The sequence below is a fragment of the Hyperoodon ampullatus genome (genome assembly GCF_949752795.1).
Source record: "Hyperoodon ampullatus genome assembly, chromosome: 9".
NCBI lineage: Eukaryota > Metazoa > Chordata > Mammalia > Artiodactyla > Ziphiidae > Hyperoodon > Hyperoodon ampullatus.
Genome location: NC_136922.1, coordinates 94,386,997 through 94,406,893, shown reverse-complemented (window position 1 = coordinate 94,406,893; position 19,897 = coordinate 94,386,997). Strand labels below are relative to the sequence as shown.

The window sequence follows — 19,897 nt, the reverse complement described above, 5'->3', positions numbered from 1 at the left end:
TTCCTATTGAGAAAACAGTCACACGTTACTGTGTTTAGTTGTGTATACTTCTGTTAGACTGGGTTATGTATCAGGACTGTGCGTTATTTCTCTTTGCATCCCTAGCACCTAGGATATGCTTGGCACACCATAAAACAACAATTAGATGGGAACCAGAATACATGAGGTCAGGTCTCACAAGTCCCCTGCTCTACCAGTTACTGTATGTTTAATTATTCAGCCAACAAGTATTTGGGAGCTTTCTACATATGAGGCGTTATACCATGCACTGGTCAAACAACTTCTGGAATGGGCTGTAACACAGTAAAGAGCCAAACCTAATATGATTGAGCAGGAACCAGAGGCCTTAGTGGACAAGGCTTCTTAGGGGATATCCACTTTCCTCTCAAAAAGAATAACTTGTGGAGTCCAAAACTTTGTGCTTCCCCTTTACTCTGGGGTCAGGAAAGAAAGGAGAGAAGGCACATGACACACCCAGGGCCCCCACTCATACTCAACAGAATACTATAAATAACCAAATAATAAGCTTTAATTTGAATATGTTACAGTGGAATATAATAATTCTTTTGAAGTACAAAAATAATTTAAAAAAATTTTTCCATTTGCAAGTAATATCTGCTACAGATTATGAAGAGTACACTGATGCTATGAACTGTACACATTACACTACATCCTAAGCCTGGACCTCCCCCTCTCCATGCAACACTACTCTGCAATCTTGAGGCCCACCAAGATGTTTCAAAAGTAGCTATCTTGGGCTTCCCTGGTGGCGCAGTGGTTGAGAGTCTGCCTGCCGATGCAGGGGACATGGGTTCGTGCCCCGGTCCGGGAAGATCCCACATGCCGCGGAGCGGCTGGGCCCATGAGCCATGGCCGCTGAGCCTGTGCGTCCGGAGCCTGTGCTCCGCAGTGGGATAGGCCACAACAGTGAGAGGCCCGCGTACGGCAAAAAAAAAACCACAAAAAACAGAAGTAGCTATCCTTAGTAACAGAATTGGATAGTATCTCTCTTACACTAGTCTTTATGGTTTTTTTTGTTTTGTTTTGTTTTTTGGTCTCAATTCTACAGATTAAAAACTTTTTAAAAAGTTAATCTAAAATTCTGGGAATTGCTCTTTTTGGAATATCTTTTTTTTTTCCAAAAGACAGGAAAATGGCAGGGAGAAGCTAGAGTGTTAAGCTCAACGAGAGCTCATTTAAAAGTAAATCGTCAGTGGAAAAGTTTTCCAAGTATAGCAAATTTGAAAATAATAGCAATTAACTGGAAGACAAATTTCATTGCAAAGAACCACTGAAAAGTTTCATGTGTCTTTTTCTACTATTATATTTCCTAATATTTTAAATGAGGTAAGTAAGAATCACAAGGATTCTAAAGATTATAGCAGGTTCTGTCCAGATCTGACCCACCTTGTAACTTAGATACTGAGAACCAATTATTGAAAAAACAGAAACAACATAATAAGGAACAGAAGCTTTGGCATATGAAAAATGATATAACTGTTTTCTAAAATTCAGGTCAGTTTATTTTGATTTGTGCTCTGAACTGATTAGATTTGGGTCTAAATAAAAGACTGGAAAACTGGTCATCTTCCTGAGCAGAGCTGGAAGAACCCCTTGCAACTGTCCAGAAGGCAAAGGCTCTCTGCCATCACAGACCTTCTTTCCTTAGCTGCTCCAACTCCTGCCATGTTCCCATCTCCATTCTATATAAATTCTTCATCCACAGTGGATGCTGGGGGTATAGGTGGAAAAACTGACACTATTCTTCTTTAGTGCTTCAAGGAATTATGACTTTCAGTTCCCATGCTGGATAGGGATGGCTCTGCACTTTCTATACCTGTAATACTGGTACCTTAAACTAACAGAAAAAAATTATGTAATATAGAAACAAAGGTAATCTGGTACATAAAACATGTAGGTCTATCTTCTGAAAATAGTTCGTGAGCCTAAAAATGCTCAGTTGTGTAACGGGTTTATATTGCGAGAGCTTGGAAACATTGGGCTCAGATACGACTTAGGACAGAGTCCAGCCATTAGGAAATCCCTCAAAGGGCTCTACATGATCCATATTCTATTAACATTACATTAATAAATAAAATAATCTTTGTAGCCCTACTTTCAAAAATTGTTGTTTATTCAGCAGAATATATGAAGAAAAACCTAACCTGTTATGTTACCTAAATTACAGTGGGGAAGCGCCTGATGCGATTTGTATACTGTTTCCTGAATATCTTCAAATGTACCGCACAGATTTTTTTCATAGTACTCACCTTTAAAAAAACTGCAACATTCAGGTTACTCCACTGCAACTGTGTTATTATCATCAAGAATTCAACTACTGAAAGAGTAATCCCATAAGACTATTATCTATTAATGACCGGACAGTCTGATAAAGGATCTTACTGCCATTCTTAGAATCATGTAGCTATTTATAACCTCTGCTCTCCCAAGATTCAGAGATGCACTATTAAACTTTTTATGGAATTCCCCAGTAAAACAGGATAATGTACATAGATGGCTAAAATTAAGATGACAGAATGATGGTGACCTTTGAGCATTAAAGGCATTTGTTATTGCAGCTTGGAGAAAATGCCATGGAATGCTAATATGTAAAAAAAGTTATGCCATTCTCCTTAAAGTCAGTAAATCACATAAGAGGACTCTGAGTATTTTTAGAAGAAAGGCACCAGACAAGTCCAAACTCTTATTGCTCATCAGATCATACAGGAGCCACAGCACAAATTATGGCTCTTAATTCAGCCAGGAGGCTCGGTCTAAGCAAGCCAGTCACTGATCTTGAGGCTCGAAGAGCAAGGAAGGAAGTGTCAATAAAACAGAGCCCCGCATCTCACATAAACTTGAGGAAAATGATTTCCAATTTTATGTCAATGTGGTGACTGGTTCCTTAGGACTCTGGAGCTATTTTAGACAGGCACTCTGTTTTCTTTGGCCCATTTCTTCATGATCCGGATGATGTACTCTACTTGGGTGTTACCCGTGCTTCTCAGTAAATGGAGCACTTCTCGAAGGGTCTCTCTGAGGAAAAGATTTGAAAGGACAAAGTGTTTCAATAAAGAATGCAAATTAACAAGTAAAATAAACTTGTGACTGTTCTTCATATCCTTCTGATATGTGTATACAGTGTATTCAAAAACCAATTACAAACTTCCTAGCCTTCTATTCTTTTGATGCCATAGTAAAATGGAAATTCTGTGAAATCCTTCTCACCAATCCAAGTGTTCCTTGTTTACTTCTACTATCTATATATATGCTATTTTTTGTCTTAATATGGCATAAATATTTCCATTTCTATGCTTATTCTGCATGACCAAGTAGAAAGTTATATCAAGGAGCTGGGTTCAAAGAGTTGGGTTCAAATTCTAGCTCTGTGCTAACAAGTGACTTAACCTGTCTGAGCCCCAGATTCCTCCTTTGTTTAAGGTGGTAATCACCTGAAACTGGGTGTCATTGCCATATCTGTAAAATTTTACAAAGCCAGGCATAGATTATTTCTTCAAGAAAAATAATATATTAATAAATATGGAAGAGAGGAGAGTTAATGACCAAGATTTGGCAAATGTCAGTAGTTATATTTTAAGTAATTTAAATTTAATTAAAATTTAAACTCATGTTTTAAGTAATGCAGACTAAAATTTCCCTATTACCTCATCAAATCTATAGATGACTGTCTATTGATCCTCTTCCCTAAGAGTTCTCTCATGTTTTCTACGTTTTCCCTCAAGTATCTTCTTTCAACTACCAAAATTCTTTTCAACTTTTACTTAGGAGTGGAAGTAGATACAAGGCAGGAAGTAATTTTTGATAGATTATTTACTTATAAAATGGTCATGGGAATTCCCTGATGGTCCAGTGGTTAGGACTCAGCACTTTCACTGCTGGGGCCCGGGTTCAATCCCTGGTCGGGGGAACTAAGATGCCACAAGCTGCGTGGAGTGGCCAAAAAAAAAAAAAAGAGTTATATCTTCTATTTATACATCAGTAACAAATATATTCCACAAAATTATTTTCAGAAAACTGAATTTAGTTTTAAGTAGTTTAACTTTTATTACAAATGGAGCTATATGCCACTTAATTTTATGTAGTCTTAATGTCTCAGTATTTCCTGGAATATGAGAAGGCAAAAGAAAAAAAAAAGATTAACCACACTCACTCCATTTCTAATTCTTTGAGGACTAAACTAAGAGACACAAGAAAAAAGCCAAAAGGCAAAGAAAAGAGAAGAAGAGATTGAAGAAGACATTGTATGAAAATGACAATTCATTTGGAGCCAAATATATATCTTGCTCTTATACTTGAGAGCTGTAGTATACTCAATGTCCCAATTATACATAGTTTAGAATGATCTGATTCTATAAAATAAAAATTCTGGAGGAAAAAGGTCAGATAGAAATATAAAACTTAGCCTTTTATTCATCAAAATAATTTTTAGTTTTCAGAAGACATGATCCAAGAAAGCAATTCTCATCCCCCAGGAACCAGCAAATGCATAGAGGTAGCGTCTATTGTCTGTCTACTTACTTGGGTTCTCTCCCAGCTAAGATCATCTGGAATATGCCTACACAGGCCCCCCTCTTGCCTTCCCAATATTCAGGGTTGGGATCCAGCCTCTCTAAGACATCAAATGCTTTGGCTGAATAGTAAAACTGGCCCATCTGAATAAAAGAAAGTACTGTGGTAATACTTGTAGTCAAAAGATCACACAGAATGAAACTAAATGTAAAGATACCATGAAACATAATTTCATAAAACAAGTGCATGGGTAATGACAACATTTGCAATTAGCGAATTAGATAAATTTCAATTCCTTATTAAAACAAGGAGGAAAATCACAGTTTGTGTACATGGGTTCAATTTAAACCCCCCTCCCTTCATTAAGTTTTCAACAATATAACATTTCTTCTACATATAGTCAAGTTACACTGTAATCAACATATTTGTCGTTTCTTCTAATCATATTCTAATCTTGAGGATAAACTCTGATGACTGTGATTTGAACTGGTTATTTTTCAAGTTTCCTCAATACATTCTGTAGATGACTACTATCATTCATTTTATGCTAATTTGATCCTATTCAACCCAAGAGGATGGTCTTTCCCTGACCTTGTCCCTAAAGTCTCAGAATGCCCAGATGTACACTGACTCCTGCTCTAAACAGCAAGTCTTTTAAACATTTAATTCATTTTGACAAACTTCTTTCCCAAATATACTACACATTTCCTTGGCCTCGTAGAGTATGCTGAGTATCATTAAATTTTGCTTAGATGAGGTTTCCTGATTGGCAATCATAAATGTATAGTGTTCACTGAAGTCTTCAAATTGCTTGGCAATCCTCCTTACTCAGTGCGGTTTTGTTACCTTTCCTTTCCTGTGAACTGTGGTTTTACACCTTTGCCAATTTCCTTAAGATCTCTACTGCATCTTAGCTTAGCTTTTTTCTATATTTCATAGGGAAGACACAACTCTCCTTCCTTCAGTTCAAATTATACTTGTACTTCATTACTCCTTCCCTCTTTTCTGCATATCTCTCAGAAAGAAGTGTTCTTATTCCTTTTCAAGGTTAATCCTTCTTCCTATGTTCTCCTAAAAAATTTTTTTTTTGGTAAAGAAACACACCAAATGGTGTGGGAAACATACATGTACAGTTTAATGACTATAATGTCAATATAAGTGTAACTACCACCCAGGTCAAGAAATGAAACATTGACAGCAAAACAGAAGCTCTGTGTGTCACTTCCACACTACAACCCTCTCTTTCCCTATTTTCAGTAACTAGTAGTCTGACTTTTATGGTCATCAGTTCTTTGACCTTCTTTATAGTTTTATCAGCCATGTAAACATCTTTAGACAATATAATTGAGTGTTGCCTCTTAGTATATTAGCTATATGAAATAAAGCTGTAAATATTCTTTTGTGTCTTGTATATGTTTTTACAATTCATCTATATTGCTGGATAGAGCTCTAGTTGGTTCATTTTTTAAAGCCTTTTTATTTTAAAATAACTATAAATTTACAGGAAGTCACAAAGATAGTACAGAGTGGTTCCATGTCCCTTTCAACCAATTTCCCCCATTATAGCTTATACAACTATAGTACAATATCACAATATCAAACCCAGGAAACTGACATCACTACAATGTGTATGTACAGTTCTGTCATTTAATCAAATGTGTAGGTTCATGTAACCACCACCCCTATCAAGATACAGATCTATTCCATCACCACAAAGCTGTACTCTCCTCCCAGCCGACCATCCCTAACCTCTGGCAATCACCAATTTTTTCTACATCTCTATAATTTTGTCATTTCAAGAATGTTATATATATGAAATCATACATCAGTTTTTTTAAGATTGTGGTCTACATTATTCTCATTGAATCTGCTTCCTAATCCAATTCTCTTCTGTACCTAGCAGTGTTTTCTCAGGCCTCTTGCAATTCTATCTAGTTGCAGATTTGACATTTTCCTTCCTTGGCATTTGATAAAATAGGAACAAGAAAAAGAGTAATGAAAAACACTTTTTTTTTCTCTCTCCTGGTTCTTTTCTTTTCCTTCTGTTCATCTTCATCCTCTGTCTCTTTCACTGACTCTTCTTTCTATTTCTATCCCTTAAATACTGGTGTTCCATGTGGTTCCTCACCCCATTCACTGGTTAATCTCATTCTCTCCCATACTCCACTGCTACTGCTGCTACTGCTACTGCTACTACCACCACCACCATTAACTACTGTTAACTTCTAAAGCTACATCTCTAGTCTGAGCCTCTAACATGAATACCTGAGCTCCAGGCTCACCCTGATAATTTCACACATGTAATATCTCTACCTGGGAGCCCCAAACACACTTCAGATTTAATACATCTAAAATTGAACGAAATCCCTGTCTTTTAGTGTTTTCTTTCCCTCTGCCTTCCCTAACTCACTTAATATCATTGCCATCCACCAAGTTCTATTAAACATTTTCAAGTTTCCTATGTTTTAAATCCTTTTCCACTGATGGTGATTCACTTTATAATGTAATGATTCACTTTGCAATGAGCTATTATTGATTAATTTGATACTAGACTCTCTTTACCTGACGTTTTCCTGTCTTTTGGACAGGAAGAAATATTCCCAAAATAGGAGTTTCCAGAATTTGAGGCTAATTTTTTAAAAAGCTTTTAATCTATAGGATAGGGCCCCAAACTCCTCCCTCTTCCCTGCCTTTCCAATTACACACACACACACACACACACACACACACACACACACACACTTCATCCTTTATTAAATCTGACTGCTTTTTTATTCTCTTTTTCTGGTTCCTTTGTCTTTCCTGTCTACTATTTGAACCATGGTTTTCCCAAAGGTTTGGTTTGCAACTCTCTTACTCTTCTTACTTTACTCCCTTATCGGTAATCTCACTTTTTTCAGGGCTTCAATTACTATTGAAGTGGTGACGATTTCTCCAGATTTGTCTCTGGATGTCACAGGACATCATTCTTGAGCTTCAGAACCAAACTTCCAATTACCGGATGAATATCTCTATCTGCATGGTACCTAAAGATTCATAGCCTTTAGAAATCTAAAACCTCTTCTCTAAACCACTATTTCATGCACATTATTTCATATCTCATTTATATGTATATATGTTTTATGTACATATAAAACCCTGAAATGCTGCCTAGCTCTGAGTTCAGTTCATTCATAAAAGGGTTGACATTTCTGATATCACTATGTGAATCCTCTCACCTATAGCCATTTAATCTCTAGGACACTTTCCCCTAATATTTAGTCAATGCAGCAATGTGATACTGATCTTCACTTTCCCCTTAGGTCTCACTCAGACGCACCTTGTAGCAGTCGTTAGCAATGAGCTGTAAGAGGCTAACGGACTCGCCAGAGGTTTCCATCTTGAGATAAAGTTCCCAGGCTAGTCTTGGTTTCTTATTCATAATGTCTACAAAGAGAAACAAAGATTTATGCTTTTTAAATGCACAAGAAATACACTTCTGCATCTTGCTAGTCTATGGATTTGGTTCTATGTTACAAATATACAAAGTAATGGTAAGCAGCTCTTACATGGGAAAGCTTACAATGTCAGCATTAAGCTGGTTTCCCCATCAGAACTCTACCATACTTAAAATACTCAAGTTAGGCTTTACATAGTTATATCTTTTTAGATTGGGTTGACTTCCAGTAGTTCCTACGTTGCTCATCTGCTGAAAGGTCATCTAGCATTCATTCAGTCCCACTCATACAGTTCCAGCCTCACTGAGAAATCTAACTGCTAAAATTTTCCCATGACTTCAAAAACTCAGTGAACATTTTAAAACCAAGTGAAAAAAAAGGAGCAAGAGAGAGACCGACAGACAGAGACGATAGGCTATATAGTACACACAAATTACGTTTTTGACATTTTATCACTTTTCAGGCCTGCACCAAAGTAAAAAGGTTAAATTAGCATAACAATATAATTTAACAAAAAATAATGTAAACTCAGACTCTGGAAGCTTTAATAGGCTAAAGGAAGAACTTGGCATCTTTTAGGACTGTTTATGCTAGGTCAATGTCATATGGTAGAACTAATCACAGGGTAAACATGTATAACACATGTACGTGGCCATCCTTAACTAAGTAGCATTAACAACACTTAATCTCAGAGTTTACTCATTCTACAAAACAAAATTAGAAAACACTCAATAAAAGGATTCCTCTATAACATTTAAAAGAAGACTCACAGCACCGAGTTAACCAACTGAGGTAAATGTAGTCATTTTTTATCTTCTCACTTTGGATTAAAAGGAAAATCTGTAAGAGGAGGAAAAGGGGAATAAACATGAAGATGCTTTTACAATAAAAATATCCATGGCAGCTTGCCTTAGATTAATGAGCATTATAAATGACCAAATTCTATACAGGCCACTGAGAAAAGTAAAGGACAATTTTTGTGCTGATTTTAAAACACTTCTCTCAGTTATTGATATCACAAGGTAACATGAGGTTGGTGAGGATATAGAAGATTTGAACAGAATAGTTAACAACTGCACATGCTATTGGGCAATAAAGCAAGACTCAACAGATTTTAAAGGACTGGTGTTATACAGATCACACTCTATGACCACAATACAATTCAGTTAGAAATCAAAATAAAATAACCTGGAAAGGATAACGTACACACTTGAAAATCATGAAACATGTTTTAGAATAACTCATCGTCAAAGATAATAAAAAGATCATTTCTAAACATAATGGAAATTAGAAAATACTTAGAATTTGAATAATAATGAGTTGAGTAATTTGTTGAATAATAACAAAATTGAATTAAATAATTCAATTGAATTATTTTGAATCATTCAGATAACCTATGGAGTTAGAAGTCAAGATAGTGGTTAGCCTTGTGGGGAAGAGATTGACTCAAAAAGGAGATGGGTGCATTCCCAGGGTTATGATAATATTCTGTTTCATGATCTGGGTACTGACTGTTTGGGTATGTTCACTTTAAAAATTCATCAAGCTGTGTACTTTGATTTGTATACTTTTCTCCATGTATGTTATGTTTTTATAAAATTTATCTGAAAAAGAAAAATATGAATGTGGTTATAAAATCTATATATCTATTTATATTGTACTTTTTAATATAACCTAAGAACAATAGAACTTTTAATAATCCTTTACCCTTAAACATTTTATTTGAGTGAGAAAAAGATAACAATATTTTTAGATAGAACTATTCAAACGCCTTCAAAAGCAGGTACCCACCTCTTCACCCTCACTGGTATTGCCAGTTGCAGCTTTGGCTTGGGCATAATTAAAGTTAAAGATGTCATCATTATAGAAGTAACTCTGAAAAACATCCCAAGAACAGGTCACACTGAGCATTAATATATAAAATATAAAAACGTCAGTCATACCAGGTAAACACAAAAATAATCTTAAGGAATTAGCTGATGCCACTACTACCACCACAGTAAAAGGGTGGTAGTAAAAGATACTCTGAAAGTATCTTATCTGTGACATACTATATACAGTATTTTGTATACAAAGTCATCTAGAAAATTCTACACTGACCTTAAACGAGTTGAGGTAAATCAAGACATCATCAAATTGCTTAAGCAGGAAGAAACAAGAAGCCATGCACTGCCTCCCTGGTACTGTATCTGAAATGGAATGGGAAAAGAAACCAGGTGTATTCATGAAACTAAAAGTTCTCTTTAGGGGCTTCCCTGGTGGCGCAGTAGTTAAGAATCCGTGTGCCAATGCAGGGGACACGGGTTCGAGCCCTGGTCCAGGAAGATCCCACATGCCGTGGAGCAACCCATGTGCCACAACTACTGAGCCCGTGCTCTAGAGCTCATGCTCCACGAGAGAAGCCACTGTAACGAGAAGCCCGTGCACCACAACAAAGAGCAGCCCCCACTCACTGCAACTAGAAAGCCCGTGCGCAGCAACAGAGACCCAACGCAGCCAAAAATAAATAAATTAATTAATTAAAAATAATAGTTTAATAATATTAAAAAAACAGTTCTCTTTAGCTGACCTTTGAGTTATTTTATAATTTAGAGACAGGAATGTATTCCAAGGCATCTTTCGAGATTCTGAAATTATAGATTCTGTTCAGTGGACAAAACCTCAGCATGATGGAGGTCACAGTACTCAAGAATGACCGATAATCTCTCTTGCGGTTAACTCTGAGTCCCACATGAGCACATGTCCTACAGGCTACAGTTTTCCCCAGATCTTTTCCAGGGCTTTGATTCTCTCACCCAACTCCAACACCTGCACACTCAACTATCATGACTTAGTATCCAACATTACTCATCTAAGACAACCCAACACTTCTGGTCTCAAATGGAGAAATACTTTGCCATGGAACCATCTGATCCTGATCCTGACCAACTTTTTGTCTGATAACAGATGCATATTTGAAGTGGCAGAGGATTAGAATAACACCTGGCCCTCACCACTGCCACTCCCAATCCTCCTTCCTCTGTGCAAGATTTTTCCCCCAAAACACTTAGCACAGATATACTATATAATCTATTTTTTAAAATTATTTATTTATTTATTTGGCTGTGCGGGGTCTTAGTTGCAGCATGCAGGCTCTTTTAGTTGCGGTATGCGGGATCTAGTTCCCTGACCAGGGATCGAACCCAGGCCCCCTGCATTGGGAGTGTGGAGTCTTAACCACTGGACCACTAGGGAAGTCCCCTATAATCTACTTATTATGTTTATAGTCTGTTCTCTCTAGACTGTACACTGCACAAGCGTAGGGGGATTGGTTTGTTTTGTTTACTGCTGTATCCCCAACACCACAATACACTTTTGTTGTACAAGTGAATTAAAATGGGGAAAGAAAATGTTATCCAACAAATAGTTTTGGTGAAACATTTGAAAGAAAATGAATATCCAGGGGTGATTAGAATATTTAACAATCAGTTCAGTATGAACACTGTTCATCAGAATAGATGCCGGCCATGGACAACTGGTATAGACAGCCATATTGGTTCACACTGGCTAACTATCAGCCCTTTTTAGATCCCTTTCTCAATCTTACACTGAATCTTCAGTGATGAGATTGATAGTTTAATAATAAAAATGAAGCCACAAAACTACTGGTGGGAAATATAGGTGAATATTATATAACTTCAGGGATAAAAAAGCATTTTCTAAGCTTGATACACATGTAAGAAATCATTATAGAAAAGATAAATAAGATATAAATGTTTTTATATGGGAAAAAAATACCATAGGCAAAGTTAAAAGCAAATGACCTACTGGAAAAATATCTACAGCATGACAAAAGTTTTATACATAAAGAGCTCTTGAGAAATCAATAAAAGTTAACATTTCAAATAAAAAACAGAATCAAATTTTTAAAACTCTTATGAACTAGAGAATATACTTATTCTCCTCTATTTATATATCCTTTCATCCCACTTTAGCTGAGACGTTAAGAAGGGCTAATTCAATATTCTCTCCTGTGTCTGAGTTCCTACTTTATAATGGGAAGCCTAACAGATATATCCCTGGACAGAGAATCAAATTTCACCGGTCAGTATATGACCAACTCCAGTTATAAATCATGCTCACAAGTACAGATTCAGACATACCACATTCACTAGCTGATCCTCCCACCAACTGGAAGAATTGCTGGGCAATTTTCATATGATCCTTCTGAAAAACAAAGCAGAGCTGATACAGAATAATAAGCTGAAAATATATTATTTGTATTACTTTGTGGTTTTAACATATTTGTCAGGATTTAACATATACCCTTGTTTTAAATCCTCCCCAAATCAATAGTACTAATTCTTATTAGCATAGGCAACTAGAAAATGATAATCTGCAATTGAATTAAAACCTATTTAGGGTCAGATAGAAAAGAGGAAAAAAATCCAATCCCCAAATTCTATCTTAAAAGTATCTTCATTAAATGAACTCATTCATTCATTCATTTAACAAATATTTATTGCTCTTTTATCATATATCAGACCTTGTGGTAGGAGCTATGGCTATAACAAGGAGTATTCATTAAATAAAATCATTAATTTATTCAATAGTTATTTATTGCCTATCTACTACATGAAGCACTTTGGAGTGAGCTGGAGATAAAAAGATTTATTTATATTACACTTTGTTCCAAAAAGAACTTACTATGCCATATTCAGAGGAATAAAAGCTTAATTTTAGTCAGCATTTTGGTACTTTTAAAAAGCTTTTCCAGAGAAACAATTATTCCCATTTTACAGATGTCAAAATTAAAGCTCAGAGGTATGCAAGGTTAAAAAAAATTCAGTGAAAGGACTTCCCTGGTGGTGCAGTGGTTAAGAATCTGTCTGCCAATGCAGGGGACATGGGTTCGATCCCTGGTCTGGGAAGGGATCCGCAGAGCAGCTGAGCCCGTGCGCCACAACTACTGAGCCTGTGCTCTAGAGCCCGCACACCGCAACTACTCAGCCTGCGAGCTGCAACTACTGAGCCCATGCACCGCAACTACTGAAACCCGCCCACCTAGAGCCTGTGCTCTGCAACAAGAGAAGCCACCGCAATGAGAAGCCCGCACACGCCACAAAGAGTAGTCCCCGTTCGCTGCAACTAGAGAAAGCCCGCACACAGCAGCAAAGACCCAACGCAGCCAAACAAATAAAATTTTAAAAAGTCAGTGAAAATAAGAATGAATTTTTGAAATGATTTGCTGTTGTTATTAGATATACACACTGTTTAACAATTGGGCTTTTTTTTTTAAATCAAAGCAGCAATTCTTAGGGTTGTAGCTTTCTTTTTTTTCTTTATTTCATTTTATATTGTTTTATTTTTTTGGCCACGCTGTGCGGCTTGCAGGACCTTAGTTCCCCAACCAGGGCTTGAACCCGGGTCCCTGGCAGTGAGAGCGCCAAGTCCTAACCACTGGACCACCAGGGAATTCCCTTTTTTTGTCTTTAAATAACACAGAATTCTTTTCACAATGGAATCTGGACTGGGGGATATGGAGAAATAAAAGGAACTGCAGAAGAGCCTATTTGTAAGCTTATTGCTGGTTGAAATCTGATGTTCATTTTGATCTTTTCCACACATATAACTTTGCAAGCTACAGATTACCAGTGATCTTATACTCACTGAACCCATTTCCTGGCCAAGGGCTGCATTGACCACTCCTTTGAGGATATACTCCTGGAGACATGGAATATCACTAATTAATTTAAAAGGAATGTGGAACTATGAGATATCTTTCAAATACATCATTTGCATCAACTTAATGCTTTATATATATTATCAAAAGTTACCCAAAGTCACTTTTCTCTGTTCTATCCCTGGTTTGAATGAAAGAATTAGCAGACTTTCATTTGTTTCCCAGGAAAGTATTCATATAACAGAATTAATCGTATTTGTAAATTCTCAATCTTAAGCAGAAAACCTCAGTGAACACTCACAGGAGTTAAGTTTTGTTTTTATTTCAATTCAGTGGAAAAAATTAACAATAAAATGTTTATGTAATAATTTTTGCACCTTATCAGTCACTGCCATTCTCTGTGATGACATCATATATATATTATCAATATTTTTCCTTTCCAATGATATAATAACCTTCCTCTGCTAGTGATCCCTTACCTCAAAAAAAAAAAGTATCCTCTGATTCTCCTTTGTAAGGTATTCTTGCTTTTGGAGTCCTGAGGCCTCACCTGTATCCCCTTCAGACTTGGTTCTGTTCTTTAATAGATACTCTCCTTAGCTTTATCAATTTTTATGTGGGTACTATTTTTATTTAAGAGAATTCATAAAAAGAACAGAAAAAAAGATGCTGAAGCCTTTAATACACTGGAGAAATATACCTGTTTAGATCTAGAAACAGTTTTCAGTCAGTCTTTCACTCAGTGAGTGGGATGCCTACCATGTGCTTAGTATACATAGTGTTGGAGATACAATACAGACACAATCCCTGACTGCAAGGAGCTAACAACCTAGCAGGGGACAAAGGCATAGTACAGACAATCATACTGCTGACATAAGTTTCTATATCTAGTTTCATCAGAATTCTAGATTTCAGTATTTTCAAACATCAACCCTTTTGAGGAGATGACCACATATACGGGAGTTTACAAATATCAAAAGCCCAGGATATTCATTCTCGTATCAAAAGTCTCACATAAAAAAAAAAGTCTCACATAACATTCCTAGATCAATATATACGATCTTTCCTGAGATTCTACAAGCAAGAAGCTTCTCTAAGATGCCTTCTGAAATTCCACTTTCAACAGAACTTGGTTAGTAAAAATGCAACACATTTGCAATTACCTGAGGAGTAGTAGGTTCCAGATCCTTAATTAAGTTATAAGCTTCTTGTACATCATCTGAAATATAAGAAATAAGTAGCTATGCTAATCTGTATCCTAGCAAACTCTTCTGAAACAGTCTCCCAAACGATAAGATCCTTCAAACATTCATGGGAAGTATGATTTGTTTTTTTTGTCTCTTAACTCTCCATCAAGTTCAATGTTGAGTAGTAGATAACCAAGTATCTGTAGGAAACCCATATTAAGCCATGAAGCACCTAAAAGTTCAAGCTAAAAATAAGGAATGGGGAAGTATATGCCAATGGCATTGTAATTATATAAGAAAAACAACCATTTTTTAAAAAGATATATAAAGTATGTAAGAGTGAAATGACATGAAGTCTGGGATTCGCTTTAAAATATTTCAGCAACAAAAATGGGAGAGGGAGGATAAATGAAAAAAGACTGGCAATATCTAGAAGACTGTTGAATCTGGGATGTATATTTGGGTGTTCATACTATTAACTTGTTTTGTTTATGTTTGAATATTTTTAGAATAAAAATTAATTTATAAAATACATAAAGTGTTTATTTAATTCTCATCCAAAAGCATATTTCTTTGTGCTTATATATCAAATTAGAGAGGACTATTTGCAAGTTCATGTTGTTATGCTAATAAACACATTTTCCTCGATGAGGAATATGTTGTCTGGTTGGTTTCTACCATGCACCTAAAAAGGCCCACACTGTTAGTCCAATGTCCACGACAGAGTGCCAGTGCCACTGCATGGTAACTCCTACCCTGTACTCACAACTGTTAGATAAAAGACTGCTTTAGGCATGTGTCTAACAATTTTATCCTTACTTAGGGGAAACAAATATCACATTCTCTTTGCATCATACTATTTCTCATGAGAAGCTGGGGGTACAAATAAACAGAAAGGCAGACAATTAGAGCAAATAAAAAACAATTAATGATGAAAAAGAAAAGACTCAAGAAAATGTAGATGTACATTACATACAGGGGAACACAAGAAAAAGAAGAAACAAGGGAGGGGAAGAAAAAAAACAGAAAAACTGAAATAGAGTGAATAGCGAACAAAGGGCAGAAAAATAAGAGGAAAAGAAAAGAACAGAATGAGTGAGAGATTGGAAGCAACAGAAGAGGAAAGAGAGAATAAAGAGAAAAGGCACAACAAATAAATACCAATAAATTTGTTCTGTCCTACGAACCTGTAGCAAACATATTTTTGGAAGTATTATGAATTGATTTTAAAGATTAAGCAAGTAGTTCAGTTAGAGATTAAATGTTCTAAAATATCTTAAATAGGCAAGACCAAGACACAGTTTTCTTACCTTGACGAAGGTAGTAAATCACTAAGTTTAGCCTAGCTTCAGGAATGACATCAACCAGGGGAGGCAAAACTTGCAAAGCCCCTTTACCTCCTCGGAAAACAACCTAAAGACAGAAAAACTCTGTATTATGGCAATAACTATGAGTTCACTTATTGGTAGAAATGTGTAAGCAGCTGACACAACAGTTATTCTTTGAAAGGATGAATATATTTGTGAAGCTCTCTCTATAAACACATGATCTTGACCTAATTAAAAGAAAACCATCCTAAATTATAAGAAATAGAATAAAAGCATAACCCTATTGCATACATTTCCTTTTCTCCTCATAAGAACTATAGAAAACTCTTAATTAAAGTACCCAATAATTAATGAAACTTTTTTTCTAGACAGATATTCTCTACCAAAACTCCATGAAGGAATTTATATAATCTTTCTGAGACTGTTGCCTCATCTCTAAATGGCATTAGTAATGTCTACCTTTCAGGGTTATCATGAGGATTAAATGAGTTAAAGTGGGCTAAATGTGTGGCACATAGTAGGTAATATTTCATTTAGTTTTTCAGTAAATATTCATTAGCGCTTACTATATGCTTGGTATTGTAATAGCAGGGCTACACCAGGAACAAGTCACTCCCCTGTCACTATATAGGCTATACTCAGGTGGGGAGAGACCTTCAAAGAGCAAACTTAAGTATGTTGTCGTATGATAATAAATGCTACAGAGAATAGCTAAAACAAAAGCGCCATTCATGAAAGGACAGTTTTGCACCCTGTTCTGTACTCAGAGTCTAGCACAGTATCTGGCACACAGTTATTTCACAAATAAATATACAGAAATCAAGGCAATCAGGCATAAACTACCTAATCTCTTTTTTCTACATCAAAGTATCCATATGGTCATCTTATTTACTTCCTCCTTGTCTGAGATGCTCCCTTCTCTTGCCAAGATTAATTCCTTCATCTATCTTCTTTGATGTCATAACTTCTGACTCCATCTAGATCTTGTTTCTGCATTAATCAATCATTCTATTTCATTAATCCTGGTCCCATTTCTCAACTTCAAACATGCACAAAGGTTTCTGCTCTCTTGAAAAATCTTCTACTTGGTGCCACTGTTCCCTCTGGATAGCACCTTATTTTTCTCCTTTCTTTCAATGCCACACTTGAAAAGTATGTGGTTCCCTGCTTCAAATTTCTTCTCATCCTCTCACTCCTTAAGTTCCCAGAAAACTTGCTTCTGCTCTCTGCACACTAGTAAACTCACTCTACAAGTCACAAATTAACCCCTTTGGCCAAATTCAATGGACTATTCTGTTCTCTTGCTCCATGACATACCTGCAGTTTTGACACTGATGGAATAGCATGACAGCAATAGCACTGTTTGCTATATGCTTACTATATGCTGCATACTGCTTGAGGTACCTTATACACATTACCTCATTTCATCTTCACAAGGGAATAAGGTAGGTACTGTAATTTCCCCTATTCTACATATGAGAACATGGAGACTCATCAATGTTTTGTGACCTACCCAATGTTACAAAGCTAGTACATGGTATAACTTGATTTTGACCACAGATCTGACTCCAAAAGTAGATGTTAATAACAACAATTTATATTGCTTAATATTTTTCAGGTTTTGTTTTAGACATTAAGGTAATCTGTATTCATTGGCAAAAACTTACATATACTATTACAACAGGAAAAAGGAAATTTTCCATTTTTTCACTTTTCTCTTTAATCCCACCCTCCAAGAATAATTCCTATTGCTAGCTAATATGCATCTCCCAGTTATACGTACATATAACAGTTCTTTATTCTGGCTGTATATTATGTCCACTTGGGAAACTTTTAAGAAAAGTACTCATGGCTGAACCCTAGCCCATCATTCAGTAAAAATCTCACCCATCATTATTTTAAAAAATCTCCTAGGTGATTAAAATGTGTACCTGTAATGACATTACAGTTAGAAGCAACCTAAGTGTCCAGCAACAGATGAATGGGCAAAGAAGATGTGGTCTATATATACAATGGAATATTACTCAGCCATAAAAAAGAACGAAACTTTGCCATTTGCAGCAACATGGAGGGACTTGGAGGGCATTACGCTAAGTGAAATAAGTCAGACAAAGAAAGACAAATACTGTATGATAACACCTATATGTGGAACCTAAAAAATGCAGCACACTAGTGAATATAACAAAAAAGAAGCAGACTCACAGATATTGAGAACAAACCAGAGGTTACCAGTGGAGGGTGGGGCAATATAGGGGCGGGAGAATGGGAGGTACAAACTACTGGGTGTAAGACAGGATACAAAGATGTATTTGTACAATGCAGAGAACATAGCCAACATTTTGTAATAATTGTAAATGGAGTGTAACCTTTAAAAATTGTATAAAAATCAGAAAAAAAATTTTTTAATGACATTACTGTTGACCTTGAACAACACTGGAGTGGGTGGTTTAGAGGCACTGACCCTCCACACAGTTGAAAATCCGAGTATGATTTATAGTCAGCCACCCACATCCATGGTTCCTCCACATCTGAGGATTCAACCAACCTCAGACCGTGCAGTATTTACGATTGAAATAAATTTGTGTATAAGTGGACTCATGCAGTTCAAACCCGTGTTGTAGAAGGGTCAACTGTACATTATCTAGGTGCTTTTTCTCGCCTGCCCTTTCTTGAGATATTTTCTTATCTTCCTTCTTCCAGCCACTTAAATACAAATGCTCTCTTGGAGCCATATTTTTCTCTGTTTTTAACCCTTTCTTCAACTATCACTACTCTTAAGAAAACTCCTAAACCTGTTCTCTGGTTTTAATCTCTTTCCAAGTTTAATTTCCAGACTACTACCTCTAACACATCATTCTCCACAAAAATTAATCTGTCTTTAATTTATAAACTAGACTAGAAGTGAAAAGATTAGAAGCAGAAGCTCATAATAAAAAATAACCACAGAAAATGCTATCTGTGATGGAGGCCTGAATTAGAGGAGGAAGGGAATGAATATAAGACAATACCAACAAAGAATTAATAGGATTAAGTGACTTGGTAGCTATCAGAGATAAAGGGGAAGAGAGAGTCTAAAACAGCTATGGTTTTTGGCATTCATACTCAGAGACTTGGTGCCAAAGAAGGTACAGAGAAATCAGAAGGAAAAGTAGTAGTTATTATTATTGCCATTTTCAGATGAGGAATCTGAAACTCAACAATATAAAATAATTTTCTCAATGTCCCATGTGTCTGAGTTGAATGCACCTGCTTTGCACCCACTCTACTGCATAGTCAATGGAATCAAACTTGAAACTTCATCTGAATGTTTTTTTTTTAGCAATGGCCATCATAATCCAGCCCTAAACCTAACCCCCTTTTTACTTTTTCACTAAGTAAAACTTTAATTTTTCACTGTGCCCCAGTGCAAACTTTCTGTTCTAGTAAATTCAAACTGCTCACAACCTATCACATGTCTTCTTCATTCATTCATCCATGTCCCTGCCACAAATGAACCCTATAAATCCCAGCCATCTTCCAAAGACCGGCTCAAGTTTTACTTTCATCAGAATATCCTCCCCATTTATTATAACCCAAAGGGATATGTTCCTTTGTCTTTGTCAACAAAATGAACACGTGGCTCTCACTGCCTTACACTTCTTTCTAAATGTTAAGTATGTATTACTGCCCTCCCAATAAGGATTTCCTTGAGGAAAGAACCTGATATCTTAAACTCATTCTCTCTCCTCCACAGCAAGAAAGAGTTTACTTAAA

The 19,897-nt window shown here is 36.2% G+C and overlaps 1 protein-coding gene across 1 annotated transcript in view; it reads right to left on the bottom strand.

The window, feature by feature from the left end:
• Window positions 1-2,924: 2,924 nt before the first annotated feature.
• IFT56 (intraflagellar transport 56) overlaps window positions 2,925-19,897 on the bottom strand; it is a gene marked incomplete at its 3' end in the record, with an annotated part of 33,541 nt that continues 16,568 nt past the window's right edge. The window contains exons 9-18 of the mRNA XM_079711489.1: window positions 16,127-16,229; window positions 14,793-14,848; window positions 13,617-13,670; window positions 12,110-12,173; window positions 10,068-10,156; window positions 9,759-9,842; window positions 8,738-8,807; window positions 7,850-7,956; window positions 4,540-4,673; window positions 2,925-3,036 (exon numbers count right to left, since the gene is read on the bottom strand). Coding sequence (XP_079567615.1) covers window positions 2,925-3,036; window positions 4,540-4,673; window positions 7,850-7,956; window positions 8,738-8,807; window positions 9,759-9,842; window positions 10,068-10,156; window positions 12,110-12,173; window positions 13,617-13,670; window positions 14,793-14,848; window positions 16,127-16,229 — 873 coding nt within the window. The remainder of the gene's footprint in view (window positions 3,037-4,539; window positions 4,674-7,849; window positions 7,957-8,737; window positions 8,808-9,758; window positions 9,843-10,067; window positions 10,157-12,109; window positions 12,174-13,616; window positions 13,671-14,792; window positions 14,849-16,126; window positions 16,230-19,897) is intronic.